The following is a 22,034-nucleotide window of genomic DNA, read 5'->3' on the forward strand; positions in this document are numbered from 1 at the left end:
ATCATTTTAACAAAATAAAAAGAGGTAGAGAATAGCGGTAAATGAGGATACCATTTCTCCATATAACTAAGGGTCTACCAGGAGGAGGTGTATAATCGTGCAATGGATAATGTCTATTTAGGCTCTTTAATATACGCATATTTTTTTATGTTCGCAACGATCTTAGCTGTTGGTGACGACAGCGGCTTCGACCACACTCTTATACCAAAGCACATGTCATCCTCATTGGGTACTCTATTGACATGTCTGACTCTCTTGATAACATTACATCAAAGGCTCGTCTTCATCAACATGGTCCAGTAGGGCAGAGAGAAAGGACTTTATTCCTATATTGAAGTTGATAGTACTGACTGAATGTTCAAGAAGTAGTGGTTTCAAGAAGTGCAAGTGTATTATCCCACTTCGCCTGCTATTTTCATCGGAATGGAACGATAAATATGAATAATCAGCCAACACTCGATAAAAAAATCCGGGCCATAAAATAAGATATGAGTGCGTTTAGAGAATTGATTAAGAAGGAATGTGAAGAAATATGGCTTTCAACTCATCTCTTTCATACATGCTTTACCATACATAGCTTGGCCCCTTCCGTTCTTCCTATTATATAAGGTCATTGCCATGAAGGATCGTAATGTCATCATGGCTATCTTGAAGGGGCGGCCTTTTGACAAGAAGCTGAGCTCAGAAGGAAGAGGCTTCCTCCACATTTCCTGTCCCTCCCTCCACTTCGCTCCATCTCCGGTCATAAAAGTAAAAGAAAGCAGGTAAGTGAAAAGGCTTCCTCTGCCTTGGTAAGGAGATATTAGTTATTTTGTACGGCTCCTAAACTACGGAATGAGAAATTCAAACTGATTACCTTTCTTTCGGCTACTTTTGAGAATTCTGTGGTGTCTGTCTTTGCTGTTCTATTCAAACCCTCTTCTGTACTCGGATGCATGTACTGCCAAGTCAAGTAATTGTTCTCTCTGCCGAAACAGGTCAGGAAGCCCCAGTGCTTGGTGTGTGGTATGAGATTAATCCAAGCAATTCAGGCTCGTGTGGTACTATCAAAAGCGCTCCATATAGTCATAAGGGCGCTTACGAGTAGGAAGTAAGCGCGGCTTTGGATACTTCTGAGGATTCCTTTTTTTTTTTAAAAAAAAAAAAAAAAAAAAAAAAAAAAAAGTAAAATAAAATAAAATAAATGGGTCTCGGCCGGGTATTTTAAGAGTTATCGACAACTGTGAAGACACACTTCTCAGGACATGATAATCTAGTAGATGCTGTGATGACGATCCAGGATGAGGCGCCTTGAAGACTGCTTCTCGAGCCAAGAGCATATCTAGTGTTGGCTGATTATTCATATTTATTGTTCCATTCCGATGAAAATAGCAGGCGAAGTGGGATAATACACTTGCACTTCTTGAAACCACTACTTCTTGAACATTCAGTCAGTACTATCAACTTCAATATAGGAATAAAGTCCTTTCTCTCTGCCCTACTGGACCATGTTGATGAAGACGAGCCTTTGATGTAATGTTATCAAGAGAGTCAGACATGTCAATAGAGTATCCAATGAGGATGACATGTGCTTTGGTATAAGAGTGTGGTCGAAGCCGCTGTCGTCACCAACAGCTAAGATCGTTGCGAACATAAAAAACATAAAAAGGTATTAAGAGTCAATTATGAGAAATGACGCAAGAATCTACCATGTACCTTATATGCTTCTTGTCTAAGCGACATACACAGAAGGATGTCGTTGTTGTTGCCCTTCTTTCTACCTATTTGACATGATTGGTATATCGCTGTGCCAATTGCACCAACGTGCTTGTCACCAATCTTAACATCCATCACAAAGCCGTCAAATACTAAACATTGATGGATAAAAAAAAAAAAAAAAAAAAAAAGTCAATATCATGCATAGCCTTACATTGATGGTGGTAAGCTCGATCGTATCAAGCAACAACAGAAAATCAAGTATCGTTGCCACCTTGGAAAGGGCTGGCGAAGGCAGTCCTAATAGCAGGTCGTAGTAATGATCCACATCTTAGTCAGTGTGCGGGAAGATGTTGCTACTTTCCCTTAATACCTCTCTCTAAAAATGAACTATATGCGTAACTTCAAGATTAATTAAAAGAATACGAGTATCGAGTGGTAAGACAAAAGGAAAAAAGAAAGAAAGAAAGAGTAAAAGGGAGAGGGAGAAAGGAACAAAGTAGACAAGGGCATTCTGTGGGCTAAAAAGAAAGAACAAACCACATTGAAAGTAAACTCAATTGTCTGAATTGTATCACTGAGGTTGCCAGCAAAGCGTCAGAAAGAGGGCCGATTCAATTGATTTGGGACATGTCCTTGTGTGTGTATGTGTTTGTGGTTTCAGAATGTAGGAAGGATAGGTACAATGAACATGAAGAAGCTTGGAAGGAGCCCAGTGCATTGGGGTCACTGTCGCCATGGAAATACATGCAATGTATTAAACAGATCATTAACTGTAACAATCTTGTGCAATCAATAAACATTTATTCGTACTATTGTATTACAACCATAATGCAGTTTATATTGTTTTGAAATGATATGGTCATGCTTAAAGAGCGCATGTGCTTTCTGAATGCTGTGTCTTTGTGGATATTTCAGTAACTGAAGGACTGCAGATGACACGAGTGTAGGAAAAGGAATAATTGTGCACCCTATTTTTCTCATTCCCCTAATCATTCCACCAAAACTCATTGCGCTCTCCTCTTCCTTCTCTTTCTCTCTTTCTTTCTTTCTTCCCTATTCCTCTCTATTCTCTCTATTCTCTCTCCCCTGTCATTATTACTTCCATCAATCCATTCAATTCATTCCTACTTTCTATTCATTCCTTTATTTCTTCAAAGGTGAGACCACTACACTCTTGCACTCTCTCTCTCTCTCTCTCTCTCTCACAATTCGTACTTTTTGCTTTTTGGCTCTCATTGCATCACTTTGCTTTTGCACCCACAGCCACACTGTAACTTCCATGCTTCACATGCTTCACAATGTTATTGTCATCCTCTCACGCCACCATCCTCTATGCCAGCTACTTCATGTAGATAAAGAGTAAAGATTACCATGGCTTGTTACGACCATGGCACAACATATTCCCCAATGTCCTCTCCTCATGTCAGTCATGGACTCTTTTACACACCCACATACATGTTGCATTCATCCCTTTTCTTCATGTTCATGTTCATGGCTGTAAGCTTAATACAAACGGATACTTTGCCGTTATTGTCTCTTTGCTCTGGTCTTTGTTGATGAAGAATGCAATCAACATATTTTTGATAAGCTTCATTTATTCCGCCTTTTCGTCATCCAAAATACCGACTCCTCCACCTCCCTTTTTTCTTCTTCACTCCTTTTGTTGTCTCTTTCCCATCATCATCAAGCGTCATCGTCTGTCAACACATTCGGATATTGAGAAGCATCCTTCCTATCAATTCGTTAATGCTCACTCACAAAAAAAATTATCACATTCAAAACGACAGTTTCATCATTTTTTTTTCCTTGTCCAGGAGAACTATTGGTGTGCAGCAGTGTAGTGCGGCCGGCTCCTTTTTTTATTGTGTCGGCATTGTTCCTTTTATTTACTCTTTCTCCATTCTTCATTCTTCATGAAGCTTTTCATCCTTGTCATTACTCCCATCCATTGGTTCTTTGTTTCTACTCTTAATTTATCAACAACCGGGTTCTGTGCACCACTTGTTATCTCTGTCTGTTCCCTATTCACCAGCTCGTCATCCTTTGCTCAACTCAAACAAAAAAGTCAATTCTGTGCGACATTTCACACAAACGGACCTCTCACCACAAAATCACACAATCAACTTTTTTTTTTTTTTTTTTTTTTTTTTTTTTAAAAAAAAGTCATTGCCACCTAATTAGCAACTATAAATAACCGTTATGGCCTCTAAAGACAAGGATATTGTCCGCCGGAAGTTGGTCATTGTTGGAGATGGAGCTTGTGGGAAAACCTCATTGTTGTCCGTATTCACGCTAGGATACTTCCCAAAGGTGAGTTTGTTCAAAGCTTGACTTTTCTTGTTTCCTTTCTTTTTCATTCCATGCTATATCACTCTCCCTTACAATGGGGAGTCATTCCTTTTCAAGCTCACAGAAGGAGAGGAAGGAATAACTTCAATTGTTCGCTCTTCCTCCACCACCACCCAGTAATGGCTAACGAATAAAAGAAAGTAGTAGCATCAACAAGCAACATATTCTTAAACTATTCCCACCTAACAGCTTCTTGGCTGCTTTTTGCAGTAGCGCAATAATAATATCCTGTGACTTGACCGGAAACAGGAGAATAAAAAAATGGAACGACTAATTATGAGAGTAATCTCAAGTGACAGCAACAACAGTGCTTGGGGTCTTTGCTGCAATAACCGGCGGATCTTTGGATGACCGAGCAACACATGGAACATTCCTTCTTTGGCAAGGCAGCAGGTGGACCAGGTGGACAGTCAGATTGAGGCAGTGCATCCAATGAAGGCTGTACCTTTTTTTTTTTTTTTTTTTTTTTTTTGGGTTTTCTACTTTGAATGAGGACTTATCAAACACACTGCCTCTTTTTTTTTTCTTTTTTTGGAGTTTATAATCAAAATGACAAGATTGGAAGGGCTCCGAGGGATCAAAAAAAAAAAAAAAAAAAAAGCAGATGTATGAGTGTATAAGAAATATAAGAAACATAAGAATCAATGCCTTTGCGGGGAGGAGTCAGTCCAATCCATATTCTGGATGATATGTCGAGCTCAACTATTGTGTTGCCTTTTCTGTTGGGTGTAAGGGAGGTTATGTAATCAAAGAATGAAAAAAAGATTTGGTCAGAACGCATCCTCAAACTTGGACATCCTTACTAAAAGTGGACGAAAATAAACATGGACAGAGATATTTAACTAGGATGTGTCGGTGTGTACTTGAGCATGCTATCCTTCTGCTCCATTGTCTGTCGTTTGTATTCCAGTTTTCCCACCGAGGAGCTGCCATCTATAATTACAGTGCAGCAGCATACATATTTTTAGAAATTCTTTGGATACACAGAAGCGGATGTGGCGGCGAGCAAAAAAAAAAAAAACGCCATAGGCGCAATTTTAGTACTATTACCTTCAGTACCAATATTACAAGACGCCTAAATCTAACCATCACCCCCCATACTCTATGATGCCACGGAAACTTTTGATATATATTGTCTTGTATCTGACCCTCCTGCATGAACACGGCGCCAAATGGATCTCTCATTGATAGGACTATGTAAGTAACAAAGGATTGTAAGAATAAGGTTATGAAAATCGTTTTATTTTTTTCCATACCAGGAACTTATGATACGATTCTCCCTTGTTGATGCTCAATGAATAGAATCCGACTGTTTTTGAGAACTTTGTAACGGATGTCAAAATTGATGGAAAGCCTGTACAGTTAGCACTATGGGATACAGCGTACGTGTATACAGAAATTAGAGTCAAATGACTTGCTTCGCTCAACTGCTTATTGCTCTGTATGCCAAAGAAAGGAAGAAGACAATAACAGCAATGATAAATATAATGGACTGCAGCAACAAAAACATTAACGCTTTTACTGAACTTTTTTTTTATTTACCTCTGCTCCTCTCTTTGTACTGCTTGCTGATAGTGGACAAGAAGCATATGAGGTACATGGTGGATTCTGCGTTATTTCGCATGATTAACTCTAAGAATGTATCATACCTATTATTACACACATTAACTCTTTCATTTTTTGTGTGTGGAATGGAAAACGACCTTTGCCTGTTGGCGACGATAGCGGCTCCGACCACTCTCTTATACCAAAGCACATGTCATTCTCATTGGGTACTCTGTTGACACGCCTGACTCTCTAGATAACGTCACGTCGAAGGTTCGTCCTCATCAACATGACCTAGTAGAAGAGAGAAAGAGCTTTATCCCTATACTAACGTAGATACTGGTTGTCGGATGTTCAATCTAATATAGTGGATTCAAGAAGTTCAAGTATATTGTCCCGATACACCTGTTATCCTCGTCGGAATGAAGAAGGATTTAAGAGATGAATATGAACAAGCAGCCAATACGGAACAGCCTAAGACCACTCGATTTGTCACCACAGCTGAAGTAAGCCTTTTTTTTTTTTTTTTTTTTTTTTTTTTTTTTTGAAAAAGCCCATCCTATTCCACGATCCTTTTTGGGACTCAAGCTAAATTTGCTTTCTTTTTTTTTTTAGGCCGAGCGTGTAGCACAAGAGATTGGAGCACGGAACCATTTAGAATGTAGTGCATTGACAGGTGATGGTGTGGACGACGTGTTCGAAGCAGCAACACGTGGAGCATTGACGCAAGGCAATCAGTCTCAAGAAAGCGGGTGCTGTGTTATCCTGTAAAGAATTATGCATAGCGCAACGCGTTCTTAACATACTACGGCACAGCACGACACGGTACAGCGAAGCACAACACAACATATCACAGCATAGTACATCACTTGAATAGGAAAAGGGTGATGGAAAAAAAAAAAATCAAGTTTTGAAGAGACTACTGACAAAACTATACAAGGAAAATAAGGATGATTTATGAGTAGTAAAAACAGACAAAAAAAAAAAAATGAATGTATAATCCTCAGACTGAACATTTTACAACTTTACAACTACGGTATTAAAAAAAAAAAAGAAAAAAGAAAAAAAAGATCGATCTATTTATTGTATGATGCACTTAAAAAAAGTGAGCGGGTGCGGGTATCTATTTCTCTCAGAAAAAAAAAGTCTAAAATTCTACTGGAGATCAATGATGGACGTTCAATAATATCCAATCAACTCAAGATCATCTCGTACCAAGGGGACAAGACCGAGCTTGCAGATTGAGATACCATTTCTGGGATGACAATAGCTGAAAAAGATCCCCAACGAGTCATCTGCAACGTTATCTCTGCCCAAGAACTTGATGGACGGGCTTGAATTGGAACCACCGCCGTGGCTGGTAGAGCTATTATTGTTATTTTGACTATTTTGGATGCTTGTTGCTGCAGGAACAGATGGGATCGCCGGTATTCCAGACCCACCTTCTCCACCTCCTGTTGTTTTATCTATATTGTGATTAGTTGTTGTAGAATTAGCGACATGAGTGTTCGATGCTGTTGCTGTTGCCGCTGCCGCTGCCGCTGCCATGGCGTCTGCAGCCGTAACAAGATCCTTCTTTGTGATCTCCTTGACTTTACTGCCTTTTGACAACGAAAATATGACAATTGACGTTTTTTCAAACCCAACGACATAAATATCTTGTGGTGTCTTCAAAAAATCAATCTTTTGAGGAGGGAATGATTCCCAATCGAGGATGACGGATGACTGGGGTTTGCCATGGATGTCAACGATCCGAGACTGGGATCCACAGGTGGCCAAGAAGAGTTGATTCATTGTCCGTTGATTGAAAGCCATGTTCAGGACCTCATCTGAGGTCACCATCCGGGTCTTTTTAGGAGACTTGAAAAGTGGATGGTTTGTCGTGGTGATGGCAGCTGTAGGATTAATAGAAGCATTGTTATTGTTGCTAGATGGTGCCTGCTGCTGCTGTTGCTGTTGAGCCCAATTGATAGATGCCGAGGAAGAGGAGGAAGAGCAAGGTGAGGTGGAGGATGATCCAAACGAAGGTTCGGGGGCGGATGCTTGAAGTTGCAATAGTTGCAGGGCCTTTAATGCCAGTGCATCAGCTTCTGCCCGCTCTTGTTCCTCTAATTGCTGTTGGTGAATGCTCAGCTGATCACAGGGTCGCTGGATGATATCATCGTGGGATCGTCGACCTGCATCCATTGATAGGATAGGCTTTGCTGCTGAAGTAGAGACGGATGACGGCGATTGCTCTGGTGCAAAAGTGCTGTACTGCTCCTTCGAGTCCCTATTGCTATGACTGCCATTGTTTCTATTGCCACCATACAACCCTGTAGTCGCTTCAGGATAAAGAATATGAGGAGGCACATCAAAAGGGATTTTCTCAAACGAATACCAAAGTGCGTTGCCACCACTACCGCCACTGCTGCCACTACCGCTTCCGCCACTGCAGCTGTTACCACCATTGGTATTACTGCTGCTTCGGAAGCCCAATCGCTTTCCAATTCCGTGAAGGATGCCACCACTACTGGTCTCAGGCTTGTGAATGTCTGTGACGGACATGGTATCGACGTTGACGATCCATGCCCGGGGTCCCTTCCCTAAAACAATGTCTGTCACATCCTGTGGACTCTTGACGACCGTCATAAAACTGGGCGCCTCTGGGTGATAAAACTCTTTGTAATGCCTCCACTCATACGGATTGTTGTTACTCTGATCATCGCGAGATCCTGCATATCCATAGTTGTTGCTGTTATATGATGCTGCAGTGACCATCCCGCCAGCACCCCCGGTACCTCCGACAGAACCATTGATTAAAGAGCTTGATCTGGGTCGCCCAGAGGTTTCAGCATTAGAAGAGGAAGAGACAGCTGACCAAGAAGCTGCTTTAAGACCACGAGCAAACTTGGGTCGACAATAGATATCAATCCCGTTCTTGGAAAGGATGGTCATGTAAACAGTTGAGTAGGTATAATGGAAATCGATGCTTAAGACATCCTTTGTCTGCTTCAGTTTTGTAAAATCCCATGCCCAAGAGATTGCTTCCTCAGAGGGTGCATCTTGACCGCTAGTGACATGAGCAGCCATGTTGGAGTTGACGGCAGCCTGACTCAGATAGGATGCCATTTGAGAAAAGCGTTTGTTTTTGGTTACACCGAAGCCACTTCCAGCACCTGTGCTCGGGGAAACAGGGGTAGAGGCGGCCTGTTGTTGGTGTTGCTGTTGTTGACTCTTCTTCATGACGTGTTCATGAGCCAACGAAGCTAATCCACCAAAACTCAACGGTCTTTGTTTGTTTTTCTTGTAGGAGAACGCATCATGATCGAGCCCCTTTTCGTCGAATGCTCCGCCCGAGTTATTATTCATTCGAGCAGGAGGTGATAACAATGAGGATCTATCGATACTACGGGTGTGCTGATGATGATGATGTGATGATGGCGGCAACTGTGGAGGATAAGATAAAGCTGTTGAAGAGGTGGAGGAGGAGACTGGGGAGGCAGCGGAGGAACCCTTGAGAATACGGCCATTGGTACCACTGGCATTGGTTGCGGTCATGTGGCTCTTAGGGCTCGTGTTAGGGCTGTTGTTGTCTCCATGCGGATTATGGTGGTTTTCATCCTTTTGGAAGGCGGTCTCGACTCGCAACTGGATCATGTTCTTCATCGCTCCGAGTCTTCCGCCTTCAACAATACGATTATGACCTTCTTTGGAATGACCATACGAAACCAGCTTCTTGATCGAATCATAATCGTAACAGCGTACACGGGCATTACGTCCAGCAATCACAACAATCAGGCCAATATCTTCGAGACAATGAATTTCTTTAAAGGCAAGGCCTTGGATATGAGTACGGATACTTTGTTTCTCAGCAGGTAAAGTCAAGTCGATGGAGTGTAGAGCGCTTGTAGAGCCGACAAGAAGGTATTGTTGATCGTGCATGGGATTGGCGCAGATGAATTGATAATTATGGGGCTGTGGTGGTGGCGTTGATGTTGGTGTTGGCTGTGCAGATTCTCCAGCTCCCACTCCTGGTCCTGGTCCTGGTCCTGATCCTGGTCCTATCCCTATCCCTATCCCTACTCCTCCTACTCCCCCTCCTACTACTACTACTCCTCCTCCGGTGTTTGCCCCTACTGAGCTCGACCCATAAGCATAGTTATAAATGGAGGAGCGTATTGAAGTTGTTGATTTTGATGTTGCAACAGGTTGTGGGGGAGCCATTAGTTCCTGAATCTGGAAAAGATGTTCCTCTATGGGGAAAGAATAGGCTGAGTTAGGGGTTCCGGAAATGGGAATGGGCACATAGTTTCCAACAGGGAGAGAGAAGGAGTAAGGTGGTGGCTGCTCCATAGAGGTTTGAGGAGGAGAGGGTTGGTCGAATGAGATTCTGGGAAGAGGGAGAGGTTGCTGTTGTTGTTGTTGATGTTGATGTTGTTGATAGTCTAACGATAATCTTGAAAGGTCTCCTTGGATTTGCTGGTCCTGTGGTCTTGAAGGTGCATGGACAGAGTCATGCGTTTGTTGAGGAGGAAGAGGAGGAGAAGGAGAAGGAGAAGGAAGAGAATTGGTCATGACAGGTATCTATGAGATGGTAAAGAGAGAAAGAGAGAAAGAGAGAAAGAGAGAAAGAGACGGAGAGGCAATGATTTATCCTGAAACGTTAATGATTAAAAGGAAAAGGAAAAAAGGAAAAGGAAAAAAGGAAAAGGAAAGGAAAAGAGAAAAGAGAAAAGAGAAAAGTGAGAAAAGTGAGGCGGAACAAAAACAGAAAAAGATAAAAGTGTTATTTTCGGTACAGAACACAAAATATGGGCGTTTTGTTCTTTTATTTTTTATTATTCTGATTTTGGCAAAAAAAAAAAAAAAAAAAAAAAAAAAGTAGAGGCAGAGGGTTGAAGGAACGAGTGTAAAGTGGAAGAGGAAGAAAGAAAGAAAGAGAAAGAGAGTAGTAATGAAGGAAGGAAGGAAGGAAGGAAAGGAAAGAAGATTTTTTGGAGGGAAAATGGTACAAGAGAACGGCCAAGCTTCTTTCTATTCGTAAACGTAATTTAATTGACGTTGGCTGTGTATGAGTTGTTCAGAATGGGATAGATTCATTACCATGTCATGTCTGTCCACCATTGCATCAGTACCATCAGTACTATTGATTACACTATAAAATAAAATAAAAAGTGCAGTCATTGACATTTGGATTTGGCAAGGACACGCACGAACAAGTCTTGCCCATCCAATGTGTCAAATTTTATTTGTTCTCACACAATCTTCTTTTACACATCAACACATTCACTTCATCTCATTCGATCCATGTCATCCTTCAAGGCCACCGCTGCCTCTACAAGGGCTTTTTTTGCTTTGAAACAACGTCATTTATCCCTGGTCCGAAGACGACCCACCTGGCATCCTCTTGTAGGTGAGTTGTTATCTCTTTCTACTACTACTACTTTTTTTTTTTTTTTTTTTTTTTTTTCTTTCATTTCTTTACCTTCAATATCCCCGATACAAATAACTTCTCCATAACCTAACCTCAACCATGTTTCTCTGTTCATATATTGCCTTAATCATCTTATTCATTAATCCATCAATCCATCAATCCATCAATCCATCAATCCATCAATCCATCAATCAATTGATCGGATAAAATAATAAACTAAAGGCTCGCGATCCTATACACAACGTGGACTGACGACTTCAATTGAACAAAATACTCCAACAACGTCGATAGATCAACAGCACAAACGACGCGATGATTCTGTTGAAGGACTCCTCACCGGATTGATCAATGGAGACCGATATGCATTAGCAAGAGCAATCACTCTTGGTGAGTAATTCTTTTTTATTTTAAAAAAAAATTTCTGATCAGGAGAACCGTGGGAGAAATTCGCTTTTGCCAATGAAAATCTGGAAGTGAAGATCGGTCTCGTTCCTGTATCCTTCTTATCTTATAAGACTTACTCGTTCTATATGAAATGCACGATACATCTTTAACAACACCATCAATAACAAAAAAAAAAAAAAAAAAAAGTTGAGTCTTCCAACCCCAAACACCGTGTTCAGGCGCAGCGTCTCCTCTCTATGATCCTGGAACGTGAATCTAATCTTGCCTCAAAGCAGAGTACATCCCTTGCCAGCATAACGCCTTCCTTGGATGATAAAGCCATACTATCAGTAGAATCATCCTCAACCTCATCTGAAACCAAATTAAATGACCAACAGAAGCAACAACCAATTCGACTCGGAAAAAGCTACAGAATTGGACTCTCTGGTCCTCCTGGCGTTGGAAAATCAACATTCATTGAAGCCTTTGGCATGTATCTTCTTTCGCTCGGACACCGTGTCTCTGTTTTGGTATTTCAAAAAAAAAAAAAAAAAAAAAAAAATCAATTTGCAAAAAAAAAAAAAAGCGCAAAATTGAAAAGATTTTTTTTTGTATGTGGAGGGGAATAATTTAGGCTGTGGACCCATCTTCTGCACGGACAGGGGGATCTATCCTTGGTGATAAAACCAGAATGACAGAGCTCTCACGCAACACAATGGCCTATGTCCGCCCATCACCAAGTCGTGGAACATTAGGTAGGAAGACCAATCACAAAGTGTTTCTTATTTTTTATCTTTTTTTTATCCTATGGACCATTGTCTAATTGCTAATCCCCCCGTCACCCTGTAGGAGGTGTATGTTGTCAAAAAAGAAAAAAAAAAAAAAAAAAAAAAAAAGAGAAATACATTAAACTATTAGAGCATTTAGATGACATAGTTGAGTTGGAACCAAACAAATTAATAGGCGTTGCAAGATTATCCTGGATGTCTTTGTTCCCTTTCTTAGGTTGCTAGGAACACAACAGAAGCAATTACATTATGCGAAGGTAAATACAAAAAAAAAAAAAAAAAAAAAAAAAAAAAGGCAAAGATATTTCATCTGATCTGTAAACTTCTTCCTTTCTTTCTTTTCTCTGATTAACATATTAGCGGCAGGATATGACATTTGTCTTGTCGAGACTGTTGGTGTTGGTCAATCTGAGACCATGGTTGCAGACATTGTTGACATGTAAGCATTAAGCATTTTTTTTTTTTTTTTTTTTTTTTTTTTGAATACTATAAAGATTTTATTTTTGCTAATCGTTTTTTTGACTGAGGGTAGGTTTGTTCTCTTGGTTCCTCCAGCTGGTGGAGATGAACTTCAGGTAAAGCGGAAAGAAGTGGGCAAACAGTTCTTTTCAATTTGTCACTCAAGATGTGTTCTCTCTTCCTATCATTATTATTACTATCTATATATCTAAGGAACTGAGTGTTTATAATAATAATCCTCATTATTTTAGGGTATGAAAAAGGGCATCATGGAACTATCAGATTTAGTAATTGTCAACAAATCAGATGGAGCATTAGTAGACTCTGCACGTAATGCTCAGATCGAGTACACTAGTGCCCTTAAGTTTGTCAAGGCCATTTCAGAAAATTGGAAACCAAAAGTAATTCGTGTGTCGTCGATGGGTGGGCCTGAAGGCGGAATTGACAAGGCATGGAGTACCATGAAGGAATACTTTGACATCATGGAGGTAAAAAAAAAAAAAAAAAAAAAAAAAGACTTGCAAAGAGACTTTTATGTCATCACCAACCACCGACCTTGTGTAAAGTAAAAAAAAAAGTGGCTGTGATGGAAGACATTCTTATTAATATTTGGCATGCCACTACTGATAGTCGACTGGAGAACTACAACGGAAACGAGGTCACCAACGTAAGATTTGGATGTGGCGGCAAGTTTCATCGGAATTGCTGGACTTGTAAGTCAGTCGATTGGAGGGTGTTGAATAACCTGGTTAGCCTATAAGGTTGATCAGCCAAGTAAAGAGTGATGCCTTTCTTTCTAACGTTGAAAGCTTCTTTTTTTTTATGTCTCGTTACTATGACATTATCGCGTACATGAATATGATATCCCTTAGACTCAATGAGGATGCACAAGTGCGAGAGTTGGCCAAGGAACTGGAATCCAAGGTTCTTCAGAACGAAGTCATGTCTGGCGCAGCAGCACATCAAATTGTAGAACGGTTCATGAAGGGCATGAACAGTTCATCTTGAGAGACTAAAAAACTAAACGTACAAAGTTCTAGAAAGACCAACAATAAAATTAAAATTAGAAAATTATCTATTACACATTGCTAAGACATAACAGAAACTCCACAGGCACCAGGTACCAGGCACCAGGAACAACAAACAGTCATCTGAATTACGCTTATTTACACATTTATACATTTACACATTTACACATTTACACATTTACAGCTATAACAAGCTCATGATATTAAAGTTCACAAGTTCCATTGGGCTTTGACCTTCCACCTCCGAATGATCAGTCACATTTCCTTTCCTCTTTTTTCCATTCTTATTCTCATTCTCTCCATTCATTAGTCCAATTCTTATCCTTTGACTTTGACTCTGCTATTGCTCGCATTCCAGTTGTTTTATCTTCTATTTCCGCACATTCCTTGTAACCTATCATGATAGACATCTCTCCCACAGAAAATGTTTTCACATGTAGTGCATCTTTTAAAGACCCCAGCACACTATATCCTACGACCCTCGAACTCTCCTCACACCAATTACTTTGGTCCGCACGACATCCAACTAAAGATAACCATACTATTCAAGGTATATTAATACTAAATATATAAATAAAAAAATGTGTCCCGGATCATACTCAATTCCAATTGATACATTTTTTTTTCTTGTTTTCTTATTAGTTCCTTACTGTTGCATCTATGGATATGAGGCTCCAACGCCTGCTGGACTAGATGTGAATCATCAGGATTTAAAAGACATTGTCCAAAATACCTGTCGAGACCGGATGATCAAAGTCCATTTTGTCGAATTCCTCTTCTCAGACTTGAAGGCCGTCTCATCTCCACAGTGCACAACAGCATATTTCTTGTTTGAACGACGGGCGGATGTGCAACGATTCCTCAATTTGGCACACCAATTAGGAGGTAAACACTATGTTAAATACAAGCAAAAGGGGTAGAATGGAACAGAATGAGATCCCTCATTATTTTAACTTCACTGTTGTATCTTTAACAGTTTTTCCACGACCGCGGCGGATATTGGCCCTCGTCAATCCAAACGGCGGAGTCGGTAAAGCAAAGACTATCAACGATACTGTCGTCCAACCAATGTTGGAGCATTCTGGACTTGATGTTAAAGTACAATGTATGTCGACTGGAACAAAACGTAGCTTTTCTTTTTTTTTTTTTTATTAAAAAAAAAAAAAAAAAAAAAAAAAAGACTTATACGACTTACTCTTTTATCAATTAGACACAGAATACAGCAAACATGGAATCGATGTTGCTCACAAGATTGATTTGAAGGAGGTAGACACGTTGGCTGTTGTGTCCGGTGACGGATTACTTCATGAAATTGTCAATGGGCTCTTGTCGCGTTCGGACTGGGATCATGCTCGGCGACTACCAATTGCTATCATTCCAGCAGGATCAGGCAATGCGACTGCTACCTCAATAGGTAAAAATGATTCAAGTGAAGGGCGTATTAGGGATTGAAAATCACAGAATAGTAAGAAGAAAATGACAAAGTCTTCTCTTTCTCAGGAATACGTAGCCCAATAGTCGCGACACTGGCACTAATTCGAGGCGACACAGTCAAGCTGGATATCTTTTCATTATCACAGCTGGACCGTCCTAGAATTTACTCCATGCTAATGTTCAGTTGGGGCATGATGGCTGATGCTGACATTGAGTCTGACATGTAAGTGATGATACTCTACCTAGCATTGAAAAATTGATCATACTTTTATACTTCACAAACTTTGTCGTTTTTTTTTTTTTTTTTTTTTTTTTTTTTTGTTTTCTGTCGTCCCTAACATCCATTCAAAATAGATATCGATGGTTAGGTCCTTTGAGGTTCGAAATTGCAGGCTTCATACGCCTGATACGCCTTCGACGATATCCTGGGAAAGTCTATTTCCTCCCACCACATCACAAAGCAAAGCCTAGCCCTGCCTCAACCCTCGATTCTTCTCGTAACAGTAGTCATAAGCAGGATGCTCCTGTTGTTCAATATGGACATTTACTCAAAGACATTCATCATAAGCCCCCAGAGCCCTGGAGCCTGCTCCCCAATATGCCATTTTACACTATGCTCCTGCTGCTTAATTTCCCCTCAGCTGGAGAAACCATCTATTTCACTGACTCGATTCGATTCAACGATGGTGTGATGAAGCTATGGTATTCCTGCGAAACACGCTTCTGGAAAATTATATTACCATTTGTACTAGACCTGACAAACGGAAAATTAGTAGAACGGGACTTGATGCAAAACAAGGATTGCGGTGGTCTATTAATCATTCCTGGTGTAGAGGGTAAACCTAACGATAAGACGACGCATGAAGTGGTGGATCATGAGCAAGTGCGGTCCGAGTCAGCAAAGAAACTGGGTATCTATCAAAAGCCAGGGATATTTGATGTTGATGGCGAGGTCATGCCAACAGCACGGACATTAATTGAGGTTCTGCCGAGCTTTATGGATATTACAATTCCTGAATGGTTTTATCATGAAAAGGATGTAGACCGGGAAAGAACTGCATTAGCAAAGTTGAAGACTGAGCTGATCAAAGAAGCCAGCAAGCGACAGCACCCGCAGCAAAGAACAGATGGCCATAACCAAGTCCGTGAGGTTTTTTTAGTGCTATTCACCTTGGTCACTGTTGTAACAGCCTATGCTTTGTTCTTTAATGAGGAGCATCGAGCCCGGGAACGGATGGCGCAACAAATATAGAAAATATTGGCATTTGCTCAAAAAAAAAAAAAAAAAAAAAAAAAAAAAATTACGAGTCGATGTAATAAAAAGTAGCCACCCCCATTTGCATCGCGAGCAAAGAGGAAAATGCATCTCGTCTATTGTATTTAGCTGCCATATTTATATGAAACTTTGCTATAGTTAATCTTCCCTATTACTTATCATGATCCAAGCATATTTTACTTTTTTAACGTTAAAAACAAACGCTGGGATAGACGGGGACCTGTTCAAATCATCTCAACTGCCATTCCCTGGACTAACTCCATCTTGAGCTCCGAACTAGACAAGTAAAAAAGGAGAGACGAATGAGACATTATACCAGGGGTCTGCTTAAGTAAAAACAATAAATTAGACCTTCTCAGACTTGGTTCAATGTGGGGCCAAGTACAGTTCCCAAGAGCCTTCCCATTAATCTATTGATTTCAAATACTTCTACACTTAACTCCTGTGCGTCCCAGATGAGGGATTCATTACGGCTACCAAAATTATCAAGCTAATTATCAAAACGTAACTATACATCTGTCTATGCGTAGCATGGATAGAATGCATCCATGTTAAATGTATGTACATGTACATCAATATTAAAAAAATAAAATAGTTAAAAAGGATCTCTTTAACTTCTTTAGGCTTGCAATGCAAGGTCATAAGGTGCCATTCGCGGGTAAAAAAACGAAGCACTTTATTCAGATTTTCAACTTATGTATAAGCATCCTGAGCACACTCACTACTCGCCTCTATGGTCACAGAGATGGTTCATAAGAAATGAAAAGGCAAAGTTGTTGGTAGGAAACATTGAGACAATATTACCCGATGAATATTTATCCGGATTAAATCCTTCTTTGATGTATGTGGTGAGTGCAACGAGGAGTTTTTGCAAAACTGTGGAACGCAATATGGACTTAAAGCCCATCGGGCCTTCAGAAAATAAATATTTTTCACTTTGCGACCAGTAATATTTTGGACTGAAATCACTTTGTACACCCTATCTATCTCAATTTTTGATTTATGCAAAAGATTGAGAAAGGAGTGTGTAGCTCTAACTGAGATGCCAAGATATTCATGCAACAATGACGCAAATCTCGCCAAAAAGCAGAATGAAATTCGAATGCATATAAAAAAGGGATGAAGTTTTTTTTTAGAGTGCTTTCGAATCCTATTCGATTATCGAATAGGAGCCCTGGTCTAAAATGCTGCCCATGACAACTTCTGGACGTCAAATAATGCAAGTAAAAGAAGGAACACTTTCTTAACTCTTTCTTAACTATATCTTCACAGAATATGAGACCAACTCCACAAAGGGAAGTCAACGAAGCCATGACTTCATATTTCTTGAATACAGTCCTCCTTTACATTTATACGGACTCTCCCTTTTATCTAGGTATTTTCTTGAGCACAATCAATTCAATCGATATTTCTCTTATAGAAAAAAATATTTCTTCCCTTTCTCAAACAATTTCACCATGACCCCTTGAAGATGCTCCAACAAGGGCATTAAAAAAAAAAAAAATAAAAAAATAAAAAAATAAAAAAAAAATTATTGGATACGTCTATAAAGGAAAGTGAAATATATTTGTTTATGACTTCGGCTAGGACTCTAGATCATGTGCAAAACATTTTTTTGTGTTCCTTTGCGGTGGACCGCAACATATTTTTATTTTTCCTTTGTGGTGGTGCAATGCAACAAATTTTGTTGCGTTTCTCGGTCCAACACAACATAATTTTTTGCGTTCCTTTGCGGACTCACGCAACCAGCTGCATATTTCGAGAAAAAAGTATATGTTATAGCGGAGGGTCAAGCTTGTCGCTGAGGAGTATGGCTGATCAATATGAATATGGATAGGAAAATGAATGAGAAACGTTCATCCCTTTATTAACCACCTGCTCTTACTCAGTGCTCCTATTCGAACCATTCGAATCGAATCTCACTGATATCGAATTCGATTCGAATTCGAATAGATATCAAAATTCGAATGCTATTCGAATGGTTCGAATGATTCGAGCCTTCGATTTATTCGAACTATAGTGCGTGCCAAAACTGATGCAATAAATTGCATTTTTCAACATTCATTCCTCATTCTCCTTCTTCCTCTTTATGATCTTCCCTGCCACCACCGTTTCTCATTCTCATTTGTCTCACCTCCATGGAGTCTCATCGTCATCGCCATCAGTGGCCTAATTAGCATTTAATTGCAATTTGCTTTCAGCATCTCATTGCATCTATTATGGCAATTAACAACTTCTTGTTTTTATTTATTCCTGTTACTTCTCCTTTCCCCTAACGATGTTCCCTCCTTTAGCCTTATATAACTCCCTCATCCTCTTCGGCATACCGCAGTATAGTTTGTGTAAGAATTCAGGAGGGATATGTGTCCATACGTCTTGGACTCTCTCCCAGAGATCCTCCATATTCTTTGCCTTGTCTGGATAATGATCCAACTGCACCTTCATGTATGCCCATATGTTTTCTATTGGGTTGATGTCAGGAGAGTTTGCTGGCCATTCCATGAGAGGTATCTTAGACTTTTGGATATAGGTCATTGCTATTCTTCCGGTATGAATCCTAGCATTGTCCTGCTGAAATATAAATTTGTCCTTATCCATCAAGTAGTAATCCCTGGACTTAAAGATATAATCCTTGAGAACGTCGACGTATGTTACCGAATCCACCTTCTCTTGGAGCCAGCAGCCATCGCCTGGTCCGTAGTAAGTTATACAACCCCAGAACATCATTTTGCCTCCACCGCCTTGCCTTGTCTTTTTGATATGATGTGCTCGTAGAGTTTTATCCCATCGATGCTTGTAGTAGTACTTTCTTCCGCAGGACCCAACTCTGCTAAAGATGGTCTCATCTGAGAACATGACGTTCTTCCAGTCTTCTAGAGTCCAGTCCAAGTGATCCTTTGCAAAATTATATCGAGCATAGATTTGCTTCTTCGTCAGATCAGGCTGCTTCTGTTTTACATATGCCCCCATATCATCCTGCATAAGGAACCTCCTGATGCTCGATTTACTAACCTGCACTCCTTCCCTCAATTGAACAAGTTGTTGGCCATCTTTTAGGGTCTCCAATACACCCATGTCAAAAAATCTTGATAAAAGCTGTTTCGTTTTCTTAGTAACTTTGCAGGGTCGGCCCCCTCTCAGCACTGGAATACTTTCTTTGCCTCTTTTCCTAATCCTTTGAGCTGAGGTAACAGATATCCCTAAACTCTTTGACACTTCTCTGGAAGACTTTCCCTGATGAAGTAGAGCAGTTGCATTTTGGATAGTTGATTTGGATAATGATTTCATGTTATGATAAAGATATGGCAGATATGTAGAGTGTCGCTTGGTGTATCAGTGGTGATGGTGCTATAAAGAAAGAATAAAGAATAAGAAAGAAGTAAGGGATGGACAAACCTGACATGTACTTTTTACCAAAACTGATGCAATGAGACATGACTATACAAATGGCGATTATTCGCTAATTGCGTCATTGATGAGAACAGCGATGACAGTCTACGAAGGTGAGACAAATGAGAATGAGAAGCGGTGATGGTAGGGAAGATCATTAGAAAGGAAAAGGAGAATGAGGAATGAATGTTAAAAAATGCAAATTATTGCATCAGTTTTGGCACGCACCATAGTGGCACAATGGTAAATGCTAATTTTAAACCTTTTTTTTTTTTTTTTTTTTTTTTTTTTTTTTTTTTTTTTTGATCGGGTGTAAAATACAAGGACCATACCTTCGCTACGCGTAACCAGTGGTCCTATTCGAACCATTCGAACCATTCGAATCGAACCAGGATATGGCTTATTCGAAGCTATTCGAATTCGATCCGTTCGAATCGAATAGGAGCACTGGTCTCATTCATCATGGTTTTTAATTGACAAAAGTATTTAATGTCATTTGGGCAATTATATAACCATCACTTATTTTACGCACCTTTGCTGAATTTTTTTCAAATTATCTCCCACACACTTGAGTACAGTGGTCATCAAAAGTCATTCAATGATTTTGAATTTTTAACATTCTCATTCCTTTTCTTCATTCTCATCTAGCATATGGCTAGTATATTTGGGGTAGTGCATTTGTTCCCCAGACCTCATGATTACTTTCATGTCTCATTCCTAATTATGACTTCATTGTGAAATAAAACCAATTTCAATTTGACCTGTCTATTGATTTGCTCACTTCTCTTTTTTCTACCAAGGTTACCTTCAGCTATATCTTCATACACCTCTACTTACAATTAACATTCCACATCGTTTAGTATTTATTATGAGGAGGCTTTCTATGGAAAAGGTACAAAATGCTCAGGCCTTACTTCGACAAGGGAAGTCTACAAGCGAAGTGGCAAGGCAACTTGGTATCTCTATTTCATCGGCAATAAGGATCAGGAGGGACGTCAAGGACAATATTCCTAAACCCAGAATGGGCAGACCCTCATTGGTTTCCCCTGCTACCAAGAGGGTAATTGCACGCGAGGTTGATACGGGGAAACTTAGATCCATTCTGGCGGTTCAAGAATACATCAGATCGAGCCATGGAGTGCATGTCAGTGTAGAGACTGCCCGACGCTATGTAAAATCAGAGGGTTTGAAAAACTATGTCCGCCCATTCAAGCCTAGGCTGACAAAAATGCAGATTGCGAAAAGGAAGAATTTTGCCCTCAACCACCTTGACTGGACTGTTGATGATTGGAAGCGAGTGATGTTCTCGGACGAAAAGCTTTTTGAAAGGCTAGGGTCCTTAGGAGGAAGAACACAATATAGGCGACCCGGCCACAGGACTTTAGAAGATCAAGATGTTAGGGAGAGATCAAGGGGAGCACATAATAAACTTATGTGGTGGGGCCGTTGTCACGAACAGCAAGCAATGTCTAGCTCATGAATTGATGAATGACTTTTGTCTGATTCGAATCTGAAAAAGATCACGTGTGCTTGATTAATTTGTTCCGCTCATTTCCTTCACTCATTCCTCCATGCATAGTTTGCCTGTCAAGCCAAGTCGCGTCTCCTAGTTTTCTAGCTCCGTGAATAGCTCCAAGGATTCTAGAAGAGCTATAAACCAATAACTAAGACTTATAGTGCCAAGGAACCTTGAAATAAGATTGCACCAGATATCTTCCTCGGATCCTGTGTATTAAGTTAACTCAACACTTGGAGTTCCGCATATGGTAAAAGTCCTTAGGAAATATTTGAGTAAGCTTTATTTAGAGTTCTTGAAGCGCGTCTCCGCTTCAGTCAAACAAGTATAAATATGATAGATTTGAAACATAGTAAACCTCAGTCTGCAATAAAACTATTCTTGAATCTCCTAAGCTCATTCTTGTTCCTAAATCACTTACCTTCTCTTGCAATCGTCCTGTCAGTCCTTGACAGCCGTATCACTTATCATGGTGTAGGCAATGGTTGCAGGATCCCTGTCACGGTTGATTCCTCTTTATATGTTGATGTTCTACAAGATTATGTCCTCGGCTCGTGGAAGTGGTATGGCCAGGACCCTGAAAAGTTAATTTTTCAGCAGGACAATGCAAGTGTTCATACGAATAGGATGGTTAAAGAGTTCTTTATTAAGTCACACATTACCACTTTGGAGTGGCCTCCAAATTCTCCTGACCTCAGCCCTATCGAGAATGTATGGGCCTACATGGATCAGCGGCTCAAGGGATATGAGA

The 22,034-nt window shown here is 40.2% G+C and overlaps 4 protein-coding genes across 4 annotated transcripts; 3 read left to right on the forward strand and 1 right to left on the reverse strand.

Moving 5' to 3' along the window:
- The first annotated feature begins 3,859 nt into the window (after nt 1–3,859).
- On the forward strand, nt 3,860–6,512 carry BCR41DRAFT_350961 (P-loop containing nucleoside triphosphate hydrolase protein). The gene is made up of 7 exons (XM_022023712.1): nt 3,860–4,008; nt 4,218–4,223; nt 5,350–5,429; nt 5,623–5,641; nt 5,773–5,865; nt 5,961–6,098; nt 6,208–6,512. Exons 1-7 carry the CDS (start codon nt 3,898–3,900, stop codon nt 6,361–6,363), a joined length of 603 nt encoding a protein of 200 aa, XP_021882961.1. The 5' UTR covers nt 3,860–3,897; the 3' UTR covers nt 6,364–6,512.
- Nucleotides 6,513–6,664: 152 nt separating this feature from the next.
- Nucleotides 6,665–10,397, reverse strand: BCR41DRAFT_350965 (hypothetical protein). Its single transcript, XM_022023713.1, has one exon. It carries the CDS (start codon nt 10,147–10,149, stop codon nt 6,772–6,774), a length of 3,378 nt encoding a protein of 1,125 aa, XP_021882962.1. The 5' UTR covers nt 10,150–10,397; the 3' UTR covers nt 6,665–6,771.
- A 455-nt stretch (nt 10,398–10,852) lies between these two features.
- On the forward strand, nt 10,853–13,689 carry BCR41DRAFT_350966 (ArgK protein-domain-containing protein). The gene is made up of 11 exons (XM_022023714.1): nt 10,853–10,987; nt 11,231–11,395; nt 11,600–11,922; nt 12,027–12,147; nt 12,242–12,246; nt 12,398–12,437; nt 12,541–12,619; nt 12,713–12,755; nt 12,891–13,127; nt 13,270–13,352; nt 13,512–13,689. The coding sequence occupies exons 1-11, from the start codon at nt 10,882–10,884 to the stop codon at nt 13,645–13,647; spliced, it is 1,338 nt and encodes a 445-aa protein (XP_021882963.1). The 5' UTR covers nt 10,853–10,881; the 3' UTR covers nt 13,648–13,689.
- A 265-nt stretch (nt 13,690–13,954) lies between these two features.
- Nucleotides 13,955–16,361, forward strand: BCR41DRAFT_350970 (ATP-NAD kinase-like domain-containing protein). Its single transcript, XM_022023715.1, has 6 exons — nt 13,955–14,217; nt 14,310–14,552; nt 14,644–14,772; nt 14,878–15,081; nt 15,168–15,324; nt 15,456–16,361. The coding sequence occupies exons 1-6, from the start codon at nt 14,067–14,069 to the stop codon at nt 16,351–16,353; spliced, it is 1,782 nt and encodes a 593-aa protein (XP_021882964.1). The 5' UTR covers nt 13,955–14,066; the 3' UTR covers nt 16,354–16,361.
- Nucleotides 16,362–22,034: the final 5,673 nt, after the last annotated feature.

This window comes from Lobosporangium transversale (assembly GCF_002105155.1).
Source record: "Lobosporangium transversale strain NRRL 3116 chromosome Unknown BCR41scaffold_12, whole genome shotgun sequence".
NCBI lineage: Eukaryota > Fungi > Mortierellomycota > Mortierellomycetes > Mortierellales > Mortierellaceae > Lobosporangium > Lobosporangium transversale.